Source organism: Lactuca virosa, chromosome 2, assembly GCF_052849685.1.
Source record: "Lactuca virosa cultivar CGN04683 chromosome 2, Lactuca_virosa_CGN04683_v6, whole genome shotgun sequence".
Taxonomy (NCBI): domain Eukaryota; kingdom Viridiplantae; phylum Streptophyta; class Magnoliopsida; order Asterales; family Asteraceae; genus Lactuca; species Lactuca virosa.
Window position 1 is genome coordinate 166,277,135 of NC_136427.1, and position 21,239 is coordinate 166,298,373.

General features: G+C 33.6%; 1 protein-coding gene across 1 annotated transcript; it reads left to right on the top strand.

Annotated features, from left to right (window-relative positions):
- Positions 1-3,876: 3,876 nt before the first annotated feature.
- Positions 3,877-6,585, top strand: LOC145159695 (golgin family A protein). Its single transcript, XM_079078715.1, has 2 exons — positions 3,877-4,694; positions 5,059-6,585. Exons 1-2 carry the CDS (start codon positions 4,224-4,226, stop codon positions 6,331-6,333), a joined length of 1,746 nt encoding a protein of 581 aa, XP_078934841.1. The 5' UTR covers positions 3,877-4,223; the 3' UTR covers positions 6,334-6,585.
- The last annotated feature ends 14,654 nt before the right edge of the window (positions 6,586-21,239 follow it).

The window sequence follows — 21,239 nt, forward strand, 5'->3', positions numbered from 1 at the left end:
TATAAGGAAAGTCAATTATTAAAATTGATATACATTTATTATTACATTTATTGCAATTATTGCATTTAAATATTATGTGAAATTTAATAGAATGAAAAAAAAACCACAAAATGTCATGTGAAAAAAATTTAATTTAAAATAACCACAAAACACGTGGTCAAATCAATGAGAGTGTGACATGTGACAAAAAGATTTTCATTTATTAAAGTAGATTTTACTTTTATTTATTTTATTGAATTTGTTGTCTCATTGTAAAAGTGATGTTATATCACCCCTGTGATGGGTGTCTAGTGGTTGAGAAGTGAAATTCCACACCGGAGGTCTATGGTTCAAACATTGACATTGTTCCACGATTGACCTCCCACGCAGGCCGTGGAGCGGGTTAACATGAGCCACTAAAACTTTGGTTTACCATTTTTTAAAGACGATTTTAAATGTCTGCATGTTTTCTATTTGTTTATGGCTCAATGCAAGGAGTAACAATGTATTTATGATTATCTGTTTATCATAGCCTCTTGCTTGCAATTTATGTTTACTACAACATTGCATTTTTTATATAGTCATTGTTTTTATTAGTACATAATATTTTTTAAAAATATACCAAATTATTTTACATGTGGATAACATCACCTATAATTTTGTAGATTTTATGATGGATAATGCATTCACAAGAAGAAATGAAGGTATGATGGTATAATAAAACTTTCTTGTTTTTTGTATGTTGTTCTAAATGTAAGAAATAACAATGTACTATACTTATAACATCATGCTTTATTTTTTTCGATCATAGTGTTACACTTAATTTTTACTTTTATTTTTTTATTAAGTCCTTATACTTTAAAGTATCTACTCAATGAATATATTACCAAATTATTTTTTATTAGGACAATATACTTTGAAATATATGATCGGTTTTTATAAGTTTAGTTGATATTGTTAGGATTAGACATATTTTCTAGATAAAGTATTATATCAAGAAAAAATGATATTAACATGCTATAATAAGCAAATAAATAAAAGTATGTCGATTTTTTTGGTGTTAAACATTTAACTCTTTTATTATAATTTAATGATTATAGCATGTAACTAAATTATTATTTTATTTTAAATAATATAAAACGTTATGAAAACGTTTTAAATTAAAAGTGAAATGATATATACTTGATATTGATTTCTTTTTAAGGCGTATTTGGCAAAATTAGTTGAAATCTGGTAGCGGGTAACATATAGTTGATAATGGATAACATATAGTTGGTAGCTGGAAGCTGTAACTTTTATTTGTTATATTAATGTTTGAGAAAAAAATTAGTTGGAAGCTAAATTACATAAAATAACAATTGTTTAAAAAAGATACATAAATAAATATATTTTTAGGGTAATTCTGAAAATTGATTAAAAATACTTATTATCTTGTTCTTAAACGCTACATGAAGTAGCTTTTAGATTTGAAATTTTTTGTTTAAACTAAAAGTTAAACACTTGTACTTCTAAATGAAGACTCTAGTTTCAATCGAGCTTTTTGTTAAAAAACTAAAAGTTGGAAGCTCCAAACGTTTGCTTCCAGACATGTCCTTAGGGTGTATTTGGAAAAGCTGAATGGTGGCTGGAAGCTAGAAGCTGCTAGTTGGTAGATGATTTTTTTTTTTGTTTAAAAGCTAAACGTTCGTACTTCCAAATGAAGCTTTTTTGTTTATATTATTTATTTTAATACACATCTTTAATCATGTATAAAATTACTAAATTATCTTTTACTAGATTAGTAAGTTTCATCAAATATGATACTTTAATATGTACTTTTTAGAAAAAGTTTATTTATTTATTTATTTATTTTTTTATTCTATGAAATATTAAACTATAATATATTTTTCTTTGTAGTTATTTATAAAACTTAGTTCGCAACTAAACAATTTGTTTTTCGTTTCTTTTATAGATTTGACTGATATTCAATTATCTGTATGTTTTTTAAATGTATTGCCTCTTCAAAATCGAATTGTAAAAAATGATCCAACCGAATTATATTTTGGTTAGATCGGATCAGATCTAAATTTAGTTTGAACTATTTAGATCCATATTTCAAAAACCAAAATCAATTTGGATTCACTTGATCGGATCAGATCAAACCAATCAATTCAGACGAGCACCCCTAGTTAGGCTCACATGTGCTTTTATGCAATACTTGACCCACTATATATCGAAGCCTCGTTGCTGGGGGAGAGCCGACCTTTGACCCCACTTTATATCAAGGCCTCGTTGGAGCTTTACAATACCTGACTTTTACTCATCCTAACATTATGTATGACGTGCAACAAGTTTGCTTTTTCATACATTACCTATGTGCTCCACATTTTCATGCTCACAAAACGCATCCTACGCTATCTTTAAGGTACTCTGATGCGAGGTGACATGGTCTTCGTATTCACCTGTCAGCCGTTGATCGCTTGGTTTCCTACTCTGATGCTGAGTGGGCCGGGTGTCCTACTACTTTTCGACCCACTTCCGGGTTTTGTGTTTATCTTGGAGATAACCTCATCTCATGGTCATCCAAACGACAACATGTAGTCTCTCGCTCTAGTGTCGAAGCCAAGTACCGGGGGTAGCCAATGTTGTTAAAACTGTTTGGCTTTAGAATCTTCTTCTCGAGTTATCCTATCCATTGTCTTGTGTTACTCTTGTCTTTTGTGATAATATCGGTACCATGCATTTTGCGTCTAACCCAGTTCAACACCAAAGAACAAAACATGTGGAAATTGATTTACATTTTGTTAGGGAGTGTGGTGTGATTGATCATGTGCGTGTTTTACATATTCCGTCAACGTATCAGTATGCATATATTTTTACAAAGGGTTTACCTGTTTTGCTGTTTCTTGACTTTAGAAATAGTTTGAACATTCGGGATCTCCCGGTTCAAATTAGGTGTGTTAAATAGTTTATATTTTTGGGTGATTATATGGTATTGTATAGTATAGGGACCATTTGTATAATATGTATCCTAAATATATCCTCCCTAATAAATGAAAATACTTTTGCCACTTGTCAATCTCTCATGAGTTTTGACACTTGTCATTTTGTGGTATTTATAAAATAAATATTATCTACTTTTGTTTCAAATTTTAAAATTAAAGTCATATACATATATATGAAATTAAATTGCAATAAATATGTTTCTTCCTTTCTTATTTTAAAGTTTTACATTAAAAAATATTTATTGCTTACACTTTAATATTTAATTTTTTTTAAATTAACCCGTATAATATATGAGTCTCACACCTAGTTGATTCAATATATGTAAACCCTGGTTAACAAGTTTCCACGTTATTCATATGACGCATAAACCAAAATGTGCTTGATTTTGAAACATAAGGATATCAATACTTGATATCAATTTCCTAAAACTTAAACTATACCTGCAAATTGAGATATTACATAGGGACCGTATCTGTAATTTAATCCTAATATAATGATTTCTCGATAAATAACAAACGTTTAGTTCTTTCTACATTTTGGCTTCAAATAAATTGCTTATTAAAACATTTTAGAGAATCAAAATGGACAAATACACATATCGAGTCAATTTTCGAACAAACTTTTTAATTTTATATTTAGAAGATTCTAAATGCTATTTTTTCACCTTCAAAAATCAAACCCTACTTCAAAATTCCTGTCTCAAATAAGTAAAACAAATCCCCCAAAATATATTTTGATTTGATATAATCGATGATATACGACTCTTGAAAAAATCAATGTTCGATATACACAATAATTTGACTCAAATCCATTAACAAAGAATAATTCTGATATTTTGTCGATTTGTCTTTGAAAAATTAATTCAAAATCACTAAAGCTTAAAATATCACAAGTAACATGTCTTAAACATCTTTTAATCCTCACATCACATGCACTCCCCCTTTCCCCTCTATCCTTTCCACCTCATCCATATGGCTGATTCGTTCCAGACTGCTCATAACTCATTACAGACATTTGTACTCTTTACTTAATCAAGAAACCCTCTCACACCTCTGTAAAATCCCATCAAAATCCCTTCTCTTTTACGCCTGAAATTTCCCCCATTCTACCCTTTTCCTAATTTCAAGACAAATTCCGATCGGAATTCCTTATGATTTCAAATTCAAGTCACCACCCTTGACCTTGAGTCGATCTTAAGAGTGAACACCCAATTTAAAGGTTCATACTTCATAGCGATTTGTGAGAAGTTTGTTTGTGTAATGTCTAGCCAGAGTAATCGAGTTGTTGATGGATTGATCCCGGGTTACGGCAAGATCCGGAAACGAGGGTGTTCTTCATCGCCATCTTCGTCTTCTAAAGTGCATAATTACCGATTTAAGCGAGCAATTATGGTGGGGAAGAGCCGAGTGGGAGGTGGGTCCAGATCCAGTACGCCGGCGCCGTCGTGGAGGATGACGCCTTCGTCAAAATCCAAGCTTGGTGGTGGTGGGGGCGTGGAGTCGCCTAATTACGATGGCGGCGGAGGGAGGTCGAAGCCGGTTTCAGCCAGGAAACTGGCGGCGACACTGTGGGAGATGAATGAGATGCCGTCGCCGCAGAATTTGGAGACGACGAGGCGGAGGAGGGAGAAGGAGACGACGAGGGTTAGTGAGAAAACGAACCGGCCGGTTCATACACCCGGTTCGCTTCCTCCTCATTTGTCCGATCCATCTCATAGTCCTGTTTCTGAGGTCAGTTTCATCTCTAATTTCTTCTGAATTGTGAAATTTCATCATCTGGGTCGATTTTTCAGCTTAATTTCTTGTTTCTTATCACCCAAATTCGAAGTTTCTATGAACCATCATTTTCAGAACAACGTTATCGCGATTGAAGATGCTTCCAAGATTCTATTTTATTATTATTTATCTTCTGACCATTTTCAGTTCAATACGAAATCTAACAATATTATAAGACTACGCGATTGAAATTTGCAATTCATCCCATGGGTCGTTTTCATTGAAAAATTTCTCATTTTTATCCATCTTTCGATGCGTCATAATCTGAATTTGAAGCAGTTATGCATTTGAAACCGATTGAATTTCTGTTTTCGTGTAGAGGATTGATCGATCTGGAACAGGTTCCCACCATAGGACTTCAATTTCTCATAAACTTAAGCTCGAGGACAACAATGGCGGAAATTTCGATTCATTTAGCAACGCCAGTTTAATGGAGACTGAAACCAGATCTCGAGCTCAAACCCCTAGCGCTTCTGCCATTACTGTGAACCCACGATTAAAAGATGTCAGCAATGCTTTAACAACATCAAAAGAGCTTCTAAAAATCATTCACAGGATGTGGGCTCACGATAATCTTCCATCATCAAGCATGTCGCTCATATCAGCTCTACACACAGAGCTAGAAAGGGCCCGCCTTCAAGTCAACCACATCATCAAAGAAGAACGAACAGGTGAAACTGAAGTCAACTACCTTCTAAAATGTTTTGCAGAAGAGAAACAATCATGGAAAACGAAGGAAAGACGATCAATCGAGGCGGCAGTCGAGGCTGTTTCCGGCGAGCTCGAGGTGGAGAAAAAGATGAGGCGGCGATCGGAAAGCTTGAACAAGAAACTCGGGCAAGAATTAGCAGAAACAAAGGCGAATTTTTCCCAAGTTTTGAAAGAACTTGAAAGTGAAAGAAGAACACGTGAAATTATGGAGCAAGTTTGTGATGAATTAGCTGTTGATATTGGTGAAGATAGGCTTGAAGCTGAAGAGATTAAAAGGGAATCTGTTAAAGCTCATGAAGAAGTTGAAAGAGAAAGAGAAATGCTTCAACTTGCTGATAAATTACGTGAAGAAAGAGTTCAGATGAAATTAGCAGAAGCTAAACATGAATTTGAGGAAAAAAACGCACTTGTTGATAAATTGAGAAATCAACTCGAAGTGTTTCTGGGGAAAAAGAAAGGAAGAAAAGATGAAGATCTTATGATGTATTTGAATCAAAGCAATATTGTTGATAATGGAGAAGTTGAAAACGAGGAAGATGATGATCTTCATTCGATAGAATTAAATATGGATAATAACAACAAGAGTTTTAAGTGGACCCATGGTCAAAATTCCCACAACAATTTGGTCAACGGGAAAGGAACAAGAAGAAGTACTTCTTCGATTCAAAGAAGTATTTCCGATGTTATTGAATTCGAGAAATTAACTCCAAGAAGAAGCCATGGTGATGAATTGCAAAGATATAAATCGGTCAAAGGTCTTAGGGACAGGATTTTGACCAATTTGAAGCCACAAATTTCGAGAGATTTTGACAATGGTGTTGTTCATGGGAGTGGGTCAAAGTCTAGAGGTGAAACGGTTAATGGTAGAAGGTTAAAAAAGTGAATTTGAGTTTGAGTTTGACCCACTTTTGTTGGTCAACGGTCAATGCTTTTGACCTCCATGGATGATTGTTGTTGATGAAAACTTGGAGCTTTGAAAGATGTTAAGAAGTTAAGTTGCATGAATTTGTAGTATAAAAGTGTCAATTTTGTAGGGTGGTTCCAATCCAAGTGATTTTCCTTTGTACAAATACTTATGGTTATTTATATAATTATATAATGTACTTAAATATTTTAAAGATAATTGTTTTGGTTATATTACATGAATCTTTATCAACTTAACTAATGGGATGAAGTGGTTATGTTGGAGTGTAGTATTAAAGGGTATAAAGAATGTTGGCTTTGTAAAAAAAAAAAGTGCATATTTCAAGATTTGAACTTTGGATATCTTGACATCTTGTTATTGGAATTGTTAATGATGGTGGGCTCAATATTGTAATGTTTATTATTATTACTTTCCCTTTAACTAGTTCTAATAATATAGGCACATGGTGTCATCTTCTTTGTGACCAAAGAATCTAATTAAAGGATTAGTACAAGTAAAGTATCATGCTTGTGTCTATTATATTGGGGTTTGTGGGTCGTCATTATTTGATTGTCAATTATGAGTTTAGATAATTTAGGGGGTTAAAGTATAACTGAAAAAATCTTGGATTGACTCTATCGGATAAGACTGTGTCTAATTGATATAAGACTCTTAACAACTGTTATTTATGGTATTTTCTGACGACGTAACATAACAAACGAGTAATAATGTTACGCTTATAGACTCTTTGAAGTTAAGTTTAATCTTGTTTAATGTTTCTTGAGATTCAAGTATTGGAAAGGCACATGGGTTGTGTGGTTGTAAATTATATGATACGATTTAGGTGACAGGCTGCTATTTCTTTGGATTGAATTTGACGATTGTTAATGTCTCTATTATTTGTTAAAGATTTATGTGAAATATAATATTATACCAAGCTTCCACTATGATTAGAATATGGACTGATTTGGTCAATTATACACATCATGCTGGTTTAATGTATTTGTTCTTATTTACTAACATGCAAGGGTGCTATGTGTGGCCTCTCCAAACTTAAGGGCGTTATATGAAATTTGTGGTAGAATACACATCATGCTGGTTTAATGTATTTGTTCTTATTCACTAACATGCAAGGGTGCTATGTGTGGCCTCTCCAAACTTAAGGGTGTTATATGAAATTTGTGGTAGAAAAGAAAAAGAAGAATAGAAAGAGAAACTTTGGTGCCTTTGTTTTTCGAAGCGAAAATTCATAAAGTCTGCGGACCATCTCTACAACATTTTGCAGCAGAAGATGTGGACCAAACAGTTGCAGCTTGTAATCAGAAGTCTGTTTGTTTTTTAACATATGCAGCTTGCTACAATAAACTGAAATTTAAGTAAGCTGATTTTACAAACTGAAAACAGTTCTCAATACCGAAATTTTAATAATTATAGTATAAAAATATTGAAAGAATACTAAAATGAACATGTAAAAAAACAAAAATATAAAATTTCTAAAAAAAAAGCTAAAAAAATGTAAAATAAGCTATTAGTTTTTTTTTTTTTTTTGGAAAAAACTAATTTTAAAGAACATAAAAAAAATTATAAAAAATCAAGAAATTATTGCAAACAATGTCTAGAAAATCCGTAAAAGAATCACACATTGTAAGATCCCAAAAATCACAAAAAAATTTAACTTTTCAAAAACAACCCAAAACCATAAATGTTTACAAAACCATTGTTTCAAAAGTGTATTTCAGTAATCAGAGTATCCCAAAATCCAAATAACATAAAACCGAAAGATGTTCACGATCACGCCTTCGCCTTGCCACGATCATCTGAAGTACCTGAAACAATAAATTGAAACTGTAAGCCACAGTTTAGTGAGTTCCCCCAATGTACCAACACACACAATATATAACATCATATATTGGGTCCACAGCTAACAGACTCGATTACCCCTGAACCCATAATATGAGTCCGGCTTGCCTTTCAGGCCCACAACTCATATCTGGCTTGCTCTCAAGCCCGCAACATAAGTCTGGCTTGCCCTTCAGGCCCACAACTTATGTATGGCTTGCTCCTGGGTTTGTTGGCTACCGCACAAAGCTAGTTTTAGTCTCCATGATGTTGGAAATAGTGTCCAAGATCATTAACTAGTCGATAATATTTCTAAATAATAACAAGGTTCTTTTGGGTTGGCCTCATGACACAATCAATGAGAAGGAAATGGAGAAAATTAACTTGTTAATTTATTATGAATTAATAAATTAATTGGAAATTATAGATTAATTGAAATATTCTATAAGCCTCTTGGAGAGGAGACATGGAAGATTTTATCCAAAAGGATTAGAATTAGGTAGGTTTTTCATAAGGATAATGATTATCCTTAGGAAACTGATCAACTTAAGGATTTTGGTTGCTGCTTGGCCTGGAGTCAAACCCAAGATGCTTCCTAGCCCTAAAAATTTCGTTCACCCCTCTTTCCTCTCTCTCCATGGCTGAAAATTATAACCTTTCACTAGGGTTATGGAATTCGACTTATCCCTTTTTAGGGTTTTCATTGATTTGCTTCTTGGAGTCTTAGGTCTGACTACATTAGAGGGTTTCTCCTTTGGGTCCTTTATCCATTGCAAAAGTTTCTTCTCAACATCAAGAGGTAAGTGGTTTATCCTTTTCCGTAGTTAATTTTAAAGTACGTTGCTAACTAGTAAAACCTAGATCTTAGGGTGCATGTACACTTAGGTAAAATTTTAATTGTTTCCGCTACCTAGTTAATATGTATTTGATGTTTATAAAACCCAACAATAGTATTGAAGCCAATATGTTTTAGTTTTTTGCACTACTTTGTAAAATCGAAGAAACTGAAAGAAACCCGTATTGTTGCAAGGCACGACGCGCCTTTTCATGGATGTGAAGTGCCTCCTGTTTTTCAGATTCCAGATTTTTTTTTTCCAATTTTTCGAAAATTTGTGGATAAACCCCTTGATTAAAATATTATTTTAATTGTTTTAATCTTAATATTCATGTAACGCCTAGTTCTTGGTATGTATTTAAAATCAAAATTTATTCACTTTTGTAGAGAAACTCGACGAGTTGGGAGCCCCACTCGACTCCCAACTCATCGAGTGGAGATGATTTGGGACGCGGGTTAAGAAGCCTACTCAACGAGTTGGGAGGCCTCAACTCGACAAGTAGGCTGGCAGAAATGAAACCCTAATCCCGTGGTTTTGCACCCTATTTAAACACCTTAACCCCAAGGTGTTGGCCTCATCTCCAGCCTCCACTGTCTAAAACCCTAATCTTGAAATCCTAAACCATTTTTGGTGATTGTAATATAATCTTGTGCATTTTTGGTGAGTTTGAAGAAGAGGAAGCTTAAAGGAGGAGCAAGAACGTGTGGAAGGAGAGTAGATCCAGAAGTTGGGCTTCATTTGTTATTCATCTAAGGTATAAAGCTTCAACCTTGTCCATGGCATGCTTAGATCTAGTTTTAGGATGCTTTCTTTCATGTTATGGTCCAAGTATATTGGTTGTTGGGATTTGGATGTACCAAGTAAAGAACACTTCAGATCTAAGGCCTTGAGGGGTTTTCATGGCATAAAGGTGTCAACTTTATGACCATGGAAGCAAGGGCGGAACACAAGCAAGAAAAGAAGGGGGGCGAATCCATATATATATATATATATATATATATATATATATATAATTTATCTAGGTACAATTAAGTTTTGACAATTTAACTAAAGATCTTAAGATAAATATAAAATACTAATAAAAAAGCCAAAGTAAATCAATTAATTTGAGTTATACCATGTATTCTCTGAACCAAGAGTAATGTGACCTTTAACTACAAAAAGCATTATAAAAATATATAATAAACATATGATAAAGACATGTCAAGAAAAGGTATTAAAAGGTCACAATAACTCTACTCTATACTCTGAGTATCTGATATTGTGTAAATCTCAAAGCATAATTATTGAAAAAAGAAAATAAATATCAACACATGTTCGAGTCTAAGTCTCAAAAGCAAAACAGAAGATAAACAAAAACTGAGAAGAAGAATGCGTATATGTTGCAGCGACGGTGGATGGGTGAGGCAAGCGACAACAAGGGCAAGGATCCGGCTGTTGGTGATGTTTTTCACACTCCCTGTATCTAGTTTTCTTTGAACTTATGAAGATAATTTTTACTCTTTGATCTTTAAGATTTCTATTGTTTCTGCAACTTCTTTCCTCCTACTTTTTCTCCTAGTTTATCTCTTTTGCTGTAACCGATCTTTAAAACAATATTGTTGTTTACTATTTATTTTTCTCACATGTATGAGAGCAAATATATATCCAGTTATAGATTATAGCTTCATATTCTGTTCTACACCGAGCTAATGGGTATATTATATTCTCTTGTTAGCCTTCTGAAAATCCTGAGGGGCCAATAGTAATATTTACCCTAAACTAATAAGTTAATTTATAATTTTTTAGGTGTTAGAAGACAATAAAGCAGGGGGGCCATGGCCCCTGCTGCCCCCTAAAGGGATCCGCCCCTGCATGGAAGTCCCATGCAACCTTTAGACCATTATTTTGGACTTTTGAAGCTCTAATGGCCATGCATGAGGATAAAGTTTAAGACTTTACGTGGTCATTTAGTCTCTAGAGCCCAGATCTATGACCTCATGGTCTATCTTGTAGTTTTAGTTGGCTTTGGATCAAGACCTTAGGCTTTTTGGGTTAGAGTTAGAGCTTATTTCTTCTAGAGTGGGTTTTGATGGGTAAAGTTGGAAACTTTACCCTGCTAGATGTATTTTCGGTCTAGATCTAGAATATGGGACTTGGATTTGAAGAATAATGGCAGAATGGATTAAGAAGGGTTAACAGACTGAAGAACTCGACGAGTTCATAAAGGAACTCGACGAGTTGAATTGAAGTGTCCCAATTCTGTAATAGGGAAGAACTCGACGAGTTCATGGAAGAACTCCACGAGTTGGATCGCAAAATCACGATTCTGCGGTTCTTAGAAACTCGACGAGTTGAGTCAAATCGGAGCGTTGACTTTGACTATGAACATAGTTGACCCTAAGGGGGCCATGAGTATGAATTGCTATCTAAGAGGTTGCTCTGCTTAGGGGTTTGAGTAGAGCTGATTCTGGAGCAGAGACGTTTCAGCGAGCACCCGACATTTAAGGTGAGTTTCCTCCTGGATTGAACGGGTCGAAGGCACCAATGTCGGCCCGTGTGTATAGTATGTGTGCTGATTAGTAGCTAAGTGTGGACAGGGCCCGTATCGTAGCATTACATGAGTATGGATATGGTATGGATTAGTAGACTTAGTTATACTTGTTGTCTGTGTGATACTTGTATGTGTTTCTTAGTTTAGCTGAGTGTGGGCGGGGCTCGTATCTCACTATTAGTCGAGTGTGGGTGGGGCCCGTATCTCCTAGTTAGTCGAGTGTGGACGGGGCCCGTATCTCCTAGTTAGTTGAGTGTGAGCGGGGCCCGTATCTCACTAAGCATGGGCGGGGCCCATATATCATAGGGCGGGGCCCATTAGTCGAGTGTGGGCGGGGCCCGACTCTCCTTGTGGGTGGGCGGGGCCCGTATCTCCTAGTTGCATGTTATTTGTATGGTATGTGGTAGTTTGGGGGGAAATTCACTAAGCTTCGTGCTTACGGTTTTCATTTTTGGTTTCAGGTATTTCCGGTAGCAAAGGGAAGAGCTTAGGATGACTGCATTGCACACACCATGATGTTTAGCCATGGATGTTTACTCTGATATTTTGTTATGGATACTCTGATTGTGATGTTTGAATACTTTGACTTATGAATGTTTTGATAACTCTAGTTTTATTTAATAATTAAAAATGAAATTTTTGGTCATGAGTTTTGGGATGTTTAAATTCAAATAAGGAGATTAGTTTAGAATATTATTTAATAAGAGTTTAAATTTGAATATTATTTAAACTTGAATTAAAACTTGAATATTTATCTTGAATATTATTTTAATTGTTTAAATTCGAATATTCTAGATTTTTGAGATTAATTTGAAATATTATTTAACTAGAATTAAATTTGAATATTTACTTAGTTAAATTTATATTATTTAAACTTGAACTAAAATCTGAATATTTGTTTTGAACTTTATTTAATAAGAGAATTAAATTAGAAATATAAGATCTTAAATTTAAATGGTTTAAATATACTATATGGTATACTTACTATACACATAATACTTATATCACATGTGTCCTCACCTATTAATAAAAACATTATTGTCGAATCAATAATAGACTCACCTAATCTAATACTCTAAGAAATGTTTAAGAATGTCTCTATGAATCCTAATGTGGTCGGTTTTTAAAATGGTTCGTGCTTACCACCCTCACCACCTTTTTGTATTTTGATAGTGGAGTTACCTAAAGATTTCGATTGGATTTTGTTACAAAATTAAAAGTATTAATTAAGTAATAAAACAAAATTCTCGTTTTATATATAAAAAACGTGAGTCATGTGCTACCCTAGAAAATGGACATTTTGTTTATTTTTGATGATGGAGCGTGTGTGGTTAACTGACACGTAATTGCAAGAATACAAGTTAAAATGAAAGGCGTTCGAGAAATTATTTTGTTGATGGAGCATGTGTGGTTAACCGTCACATCATTGTGATAATAATTTTGCATCGAGGATCGAGCGTTTTTGCATGGTTGATTCACCATCTATTTCATGGTCCGCAATGTCCCTATCATTAAATTTGAGATGAACACAATTGAGATTAACATGTCATTAAATGTCAATGAATCTCAAATGATATATGAGTTTCATAAGAGATTCAAACTGGAAAAGTGCATTGTCCACCTAAATAACTTTGTGATGTGTTTACGACATCCCTTTACACATCACAAAAGCCAAATATGGATCCTAAAATTCGAAAAATAATTAATTAGGGTTACAGTTATTTTAAGGATTAATAAAACAAACACGAATGCAATTAATTTTAAATAATGTCTATAAAATAATCCACCAAAATGTACTTCTATAAGACCTGTCAAAAGGATTAGCTGGTAGGATGATCAATCTAGTCCAAATTCGTAGTTTGGGAAAGGTTCTCATCTATGAATAGAAAGATCATGTCTTAGATAAAGCTCTTCCTGAGGTTCCTCTAACCACTGCATTCCCAAACTATTAGAAATAGTAATTAAGTGTATTGTTGAAGTGAAATGGAACTTCATTAAGCTAGGGGTTGACTATTATTACCATAGTCAATTAGCTAACATGTACATGTAATCAGTTCACTCTGATTTTGATATAAACAACTTGGAAATATCCATAAAGGAGTTTCATGGAATGTTGAGACCCTTTGGGATTAACAGGGCCAATCATAGAAACTCCACCTTCAAATACTCCCATATTCACTATCATGAATTAAAGTGTCAAGAAGAGGAAGAAAGTTAGTTGCCCATGCGTAAAAGGCGATTATTGGAGATATACCTAATCCGCCCCAAATGCCAAGGACAATAAGTAAACTTATTATGAGATACGTTTGATAGACTATTCATTTCCATAACAAGAGAAGGACCAATAAAGCACAAATGCCCATTATGTATGATAGATAAGACTGAAATGTTGAGAAGATAATTTGAAAAATGGATTATGAGCCCATGCTACTATCCGTAGGATCAAACGATATCTCGTTCTCGTGAATGTTTAGTCTACAATCAGATATGAAAATTCATAATACCATTTGAATATTACTTCCAGTCCTTTGAGTATTTTACTAAGGATAAAATGCTGACATTTGCAAGAATATGTAGTGACTAAAAGGGAGTAAGAGGAGTGAAACTAGTGGAAGAAAATTTGATCATGAATGCCACTATTTATAGGATTAAAAGATGTCTCGTTCTCCCAAATGTTTGAGTCTATGGTTTTTTGATTAAATTGTTTATAAAAAGTTTTATAAGATTGTTATTACTTATTTAGAACGATATTAACATGTTTAAAAGAAAGTCATGAAATATGTGAAACTAATATAGTTCAAAAGTTGATTTGAATAATTGAATAAGATGTAATATTATGGAATCATCTTCTTGAAAATAATTTCATTGCCAAAACTCCAGTTGGATATGATTTTGGAATTAATTTGACCACAAGTCTTATGATAAATGTGAGTCTTATTTGTCAAGACAGATGATAAAAGCACTATATAATAGTATGAATATACGTTGGAATTAGTTTTGACTAAAAGTTTGTTTAGATTATCCGTAATGTGTGCTAATTTGAATACATCCAAAAGTTTAGATAAAATATCTTTATGGAATCTTTTTCTTGAACATATAAATGAGAAATGCATTACCAAGTATCCAGTTGGATTGGATTTTGGATATCATTTGACTACAAGTCTTATGATAAATGAAAATTATGTTGGTCAAGATTACTTGGTAATGTAAATTTTTGTTGGAATTAGTTCGCACTAATGAACCGTTTTAGATATACAATAATACATAGTGAGACCAAATTTGTGTTGTAGAGTTGAAAGTTGTTGTGATAGTCGAATGTAGTGTCTTTGTGTTAGCGTCTGTAAATAGCAAAAGTTTAAGGACTTTCGTTATCTTTATCTATTTACAAGGCATATTAGAGTTTCGCATGAGATGTATAACCCTTGTATTTTTTTGTCTGTGAGTACCCTATAAATAGGGTAAGTAACTGAGGATATGATTGCATAAGTGAACAAGAAGAAAGCTAATGATAAAAAGTGTCTTCGTGAATTGAGAAGATCTCTTCCTCCTTTCGTATATAAACATGTTCGTGGATGCAAAATTGATAAGGAAATCTGGGATACATTGGAAGAAAAGTATTTAGGTAGTGAGAGGACAAAGAAAAGCTTGGTGACTAATTGTTTGTCTGAACTTGCAGATTTCAAGCAAAAGGAAAACGAAAATAGCGAGGCATATTACGACAAGATGAATGATTTAATCTTCAAGTGCAATCGGTATGGAATGGTTCGTACAACTTTGGAATTCAACCTCACTTTCGTTTATGGACTCATAATAGAATGGTGAAACATCAGTTTGATGATCAAGACATAGGAGAATTTTGATACATATTAGTTATCAAATTTTGTCACACCCCGAACCGGGACGGCGGAAACGTCCGGGGGCGGGTGACTTCATCTTGTAATATCATAACAATTGGATATAAATGATACATAGCAACCCAACATCATACATTACAATATACCAACATTCATTGTTTACAAATTGTACTTGTTCTTCAATTACACAAAAATAACAACATGTATGATGTCTCAAAAAGATAGCAAAATATCCAAATCCAAGGCTCGGGTACCTGTTCACTGAGTCCCTGCGAATACAAGTCATTTTGAAAAGCGTCAACATAGAATGTTGGTGAGTTCATAAGCATATTTGTAAGAAAACTTTGTAACATCTTTGTTTATAATAAGTTGTAAAACTCCAGAAAATCCAATATTTTCTATAAAAGTAGTTTGTGAGTCTTGTTCCAAAATCGTGTATAATTGCATGCATGTTCTTTATTTCCTTTGTTTGTATTTGAAAAGAGTGTGATCCCAGAAAAACCTATATTTTCTGTATATAAAAGAGTTGTGGACTTAAAACCCTAAGTCCGGAGTGGTGAAATTAGTTTACAAAATAGACGACACATAGTTGTGTATTTTATAAAACTAGTAGAGTGTATATCCTTCGTAAATTCAAATAATATTGTTATTCTCTATGTGAGTCGTTACAACCATGCTAATATGACTAATGCGCCTGTCTTGACGTTCTTCAAGCGTCAGTTTCTAAAAGATATTTGTCACCCTAGACTGGCCCGTCTAGCTGTAGCGAACAACTCAGGTGTGGGGGTGTCAACCCCGTATAGATCTATACACAATTACCTCGCTCTCCCTCCAGGAGACTCTGGTTATAACTACAGGGCTTACGGTGTACGCTAGGTAGGTACGATGAAGGATTGTCTCACAAGAACCTCAATAAAATTTACACAAATTTATCGAATAATGCATATGACGTTCTTAAGTTAAATTCATGATTGCGGTTTTATGACACGTGTTTTATAGCTTTATGACATACAACTTAATACTTGTATTATTAAAAGCTTTATGATGGACAAATTATGATACACGAATATTCCTGTCGTAAAACTCTGTTTTGCTTACCGGTTATATTAAATTATTTATAATGATATTTATAAATAATTACAATTAACTTGCCAACACTCCATATGTGTTGTAAGCGTAACAAAATATTCTAGGTTTTATACCTTTGAAATAGTACAAACTTTTATGATTATTTTACTAACAAAAACTATATTTAGTAAAATATTCAAATGTTGTGGTGAGTTTTTAACACACCAAAATTTTTGTTAAACGTGTTTTGTAGAACCAAAAATACTCTAATTTTGTTGTGGCTAGAACTTGTCACAATTTACACAAAATTTCATAAAACCTTGAAATTTATTATGTTTCCACAATTTTACAAGTGTTAGTGGTAAAAGTTTATATAACCAAAAATATACCATTTTTGAGTGTAAACTCTCATATTTACCATTTTTCAAGCTTTGATAACCATAAATGCTTCAACATTTCTTTGACATTATTTGTGATTTTTAACACACATTTCAAAGAGACCACTTTCACTTAGCAACATGTTTCATTTTCAACATGACGCCAAAATATGTGAAACTACTCAAAGATAACTTTGTTCCAACAACTTGAGACTTTGTAAAAATCTCGAGTTTAAGGAATTCTAGCATGAAATAAAAACATTTCAACACACATAAACATATAAACATACAAGTACATGCAAATATCCAAGGATTTCAACAAGACTTGACTTGTATTCTCCCCAAAAAATGATGAAAACTTGAAAAGAGTGGGGTATGAAGCTCACCTTGGGGATTTTTCGAATCTAGAAGGAGATGAAGAAGGATTTCGAACCTAGCTTGCCTTCTTGAGGATATTCTCGAAAATGTAAGTGTTCTAAGGAGTTTAACACACAACAAAGTGTGAAAATTGAATGTTCTAAGCATAAACATGAAGCAAAACACTTGAGTTAAACATGGACTTACCAAGTTTATGATCCTTGAAGAAGACTTCCTTGAAGAACACACACACACACACACAAATTCTTAGAGAAAGGAGACGAGAAAACTCTTGAGTGTTTGAGAGGAAAATATGTTGGAAGTGAAGTTTGAATGAGGGTGGAGAGAGAGAGATGGGCCGAGAGGTAGAGAAGGAGAGAGGAGTGAGTAGGAGTTGACTTCCTAAAGATGATGTGAAGTATCTAGATGCATGGGGGTTAAAGGACTTGGAGATATTTTGGTTAAAGATGAGGTGTCAAATCTATTATCCCCCTTAATCTCTTTTCTTTTCTTTTCTTTTTTTGAATAATCCAAACCTTAACTGGCCCAAGAGGGTCTCGGCCCAAGGTTGGCCCAAAAAAATATTCGTGGGCTTTGATTTAGCTTGGCCCAATGAGGATTCTTGGCCCATTGATGCTTAATAGGGGTTTTTCAGTTCAAGGAGCCCAAAATAAGAGTTATCGGCCCAACTAAGGCCCAAGTATGGGCTTTCGGCCCATATAAAGGCCAACTAGAAGTTTTTGGCCAAAAAGGCCCATTAGAGGAGTTTTCGGCCCAAAATAATGTTTAATAAAAGTTTTCGGCCCATTAGGGCCCAAAGAGGGTTTTTCGGCCCAACAAGACTAAAAGGGGAAGTTATCAGCCCAATAGGGCCCAATAAGGAAGTCTTGGTCCAATAAGGGATTTGGACCGGCAATTCTTGGGCTAAGGCCCAAAAATGATTGAATTTGGCTTATTGGATCGAGTTTTGGGCTTATACGTGGTTGTTTCGACTTGAATGACAATGTATGAAAGTAGGAACTTAATAGCATTGAAGTTTGAAATTTCACTATATGAAATGTTGTAATATTACACATGGAGATCATCTTGTACAAGGATCGACATTCTTAACCCTAATTTTCTAGTTGTGACAAATTTGTGCAACATTCTAAAAACACATGAATCAGAGGTGATGGAAATTTCTAAAGAGAACAAGTTGAACTATGGTGGTCTAATGCAATTGGTGTCTAAAAAATGCGAAAGAAGATGATTCTGAAGAAGATACGAAATAAGATGAAGAAGGATTTATCCTTAATTCCGACGATGAAGCTTTTTCCCATTACTCAAAAAATAGGTTGAAAAAGTTTTTCAAGAAGCCTGTGAGTGGTATGAGTGAAAATTTTAAAAACAACTTGGAGAAGAAACCATTGTCGAATGTTGGTGGAAGTCAAAGAGTGATGACAAAAGTTGAGAAGAAAGAAGAAGAGAAGAAGTCTGAGGAGGTGAAACTGAAAGGAGATTCGGGTTACAACTGAAATTATTGTAATGGCCACAATCACTTGGCTAATGATTGCATGTTGAGAAAGAAAGAAGAGAAGAAACAAAAGGTGAAGGATGAATCTATTATGCGAAAAGGCTTTAGAAAGTTCGTGCTTGGAAAAAGAATCTTTCACTAATGGCCAAAGGAGGTGATGATAACGATGACACTTATCAAATTTGGTCTTCTGGATCTAATGACGAGGAAATGCGTGATCCTACTCATGGTCTGTCATTTGCAAAATATGAGGAAGGTGGATCTGGTGAGAAGAGATTATTTAGGAAAGGTGTGGAAGACAACGATGAGGAATTGGAAGAGAATGAGAAAGATGAGGGGAGTGATGAAGAAGATGTAGAGACCACGGGTAGGTGTTTTGTTTCGACAACTCCAAAATCTCCAATGACTGCCAAGGTGCGTGATCTCCTTGTTTCCCTTAATACTCCTTTAAATTCTTATCATGTTGTTTTATGTGATTTTGATGAAACTTTCTCTTATTTGAATGACATGCTGATTTCGATGAGTAGTGAAGATGAAAAATCTAAGGCATCTCTGTATGAAGCACGAAATAGGTTGGAAGAGAAGAACAGTAAGATAGAGATCTTAGAACTTAAAATTACTAATATCAAGATTGATAGAGATGGTATTAGGATGGATAATTGTATGTTAGTTAAACAACGTAACATTCAATGCAATACTGCGAAATGCTTGTATGGTAAATTGACTGATCTCTATCATTATGCTGACATTTGTGTTGAACAACATAGGAAGTTTCTTCCCTTTATTACTTTCAAACGAGAGCTAGTTGATGAGATTACTTTCGAATATGAGAGTAAAGTAGATGACTATACCATCATTCCCAATGATTCGTATGTTTATGGTGTTGTTAACATAAATGATTGTTTAAATGTTGATGAACTTGTTAATATCGTGAATGAAACTTCGACCAAAAATGATGAAATGAAAATTTTGAACAAGACTGAGAATTCAACACCAAGTACTCAACAAAATTTTGCTTATATCGAAGATGACTCTAACAATATCAGTGAAATCAAGGAAGAAGAATGTGTTGATTGCTCTAAATTGTCTGTCATTAATGCCACTTTGTTAGCTGAAGACAAAGATAATGTTGATTCAACAACGAAGTTAAACGATGAGTCTTCTTCGACAACTAAAACTTGTGATTCTCAAAAAGAGACAGCTATTGTTGAGGACATAACAAAAAACGAAAGTGATACTGATGATGATTCTTGTGAGAATGAAATTCCTCGAGTTGTTATAACTCAAGTGTATAATGATACAAAGGAATTTACGAAAATTTTGAAAGAAAAAGGAAAATATTATTTGGAAACAAATACCGTTCTTTATCCAACTTGCATCAAATGTCCTAGTTTTTATAACAAAAGGAAATGTTGATAACTTTGATCCAAAAATAAATGAACTGTTGAAAGAAGATAATGAGAATGTGAACGATGAAGGTTTTTACTCAAACCAGAATATGGAGAAAAACAAGTTAAACAAAAGATCACATGTTTTTCAACTTCAAAAGAGTAAAAAATCTTTTTCTAAAGAAAATGCAAAGAAATCTAATAAATTTTGGGTTTTGAAAACACATAAGCCAAATGTCGAAAGAAAAATTGAAAAAAATTATGAGCAACCTTTACCTAATGATTCTAGTAATCAAAAGGAGAAATCTCGTGATTTCAAGATGAAGAAAAAACCAGTTTTACAAAAAGAACCTTTCAAAAGTCAAAAAGGAAAATTTTAAAATCAAGATAAAGAAGCAGAGAAATCTGATTTGAAAAACGAAATTTCCAATAATAAAGCATGAAAGAAGGCTTATTTGAAGAAACAAAAAGAAATTCAAAAGTCAAATTTTTTGAAATATAAGAATACTCAAAAGCCTAAAAGAAGTTTTCACAAACATCCAAAATTCTCACTTTAAAAGAGTTCTCCAGATGATTTGAAAAATGTCAAAAGGAATGTTGGTAATAAAAGTGGTTTTTCGCCAAAAGCGAAAGTTGTTCAAAAAGCGAATGAGAAAAAGAATGTGAAATTTCAAATCCTGTTCAACAGAACGATCAAGAAAGTTTTCATCAAAATTATGTTGATAAAAATGTTCAAAAGGTGAATGGTTTTCAAAAAAATGGAATAAAACCAATCATTTGTTTTCAGAACAATAGACAAAAGGAATTTTTCTCAAAATCGAAAGGTTTTTCAAAAAGGTTCTCATTTTGGTTATCAATATCGATACCAAAATCGCTTTCAACAATGACCACAAAAGCCATCATCTCAAATGAATTATACAAAAATGACAAATGTTGCAAAGAAAAATGTACCATTCAAACCTGATGGTCCAAAATTCCCAAATCCGAATGTATCTTTCATCAAAGGACAAAATGACACGAAAAATTTTAACAATTGGTTGGAGGTAAAAAAAGACAATTTCATTCGAAAAAGTATTCTCAAGAACAAGTCCAAGAGGTTTACGATAATTACTTAAATGAA

Excerpts from the sequence above, each read along its gene's own strand:
- LOC145159695 (XM_079078715.1), top strand. The coding sequence starts at position 4,224 with ATGTCTAGCCAGAGTAATCGAGTTGTTGATGGATTGATCCCGGGTTAC. Across the intron at positions 4,695-5,058 it reads CTCATAGTCCTGTTTCTGAG|AGGATTGATCGATCTGGAAC; the intron begins GTCAGTTTCATC and ends GTTTTCGTGTAG.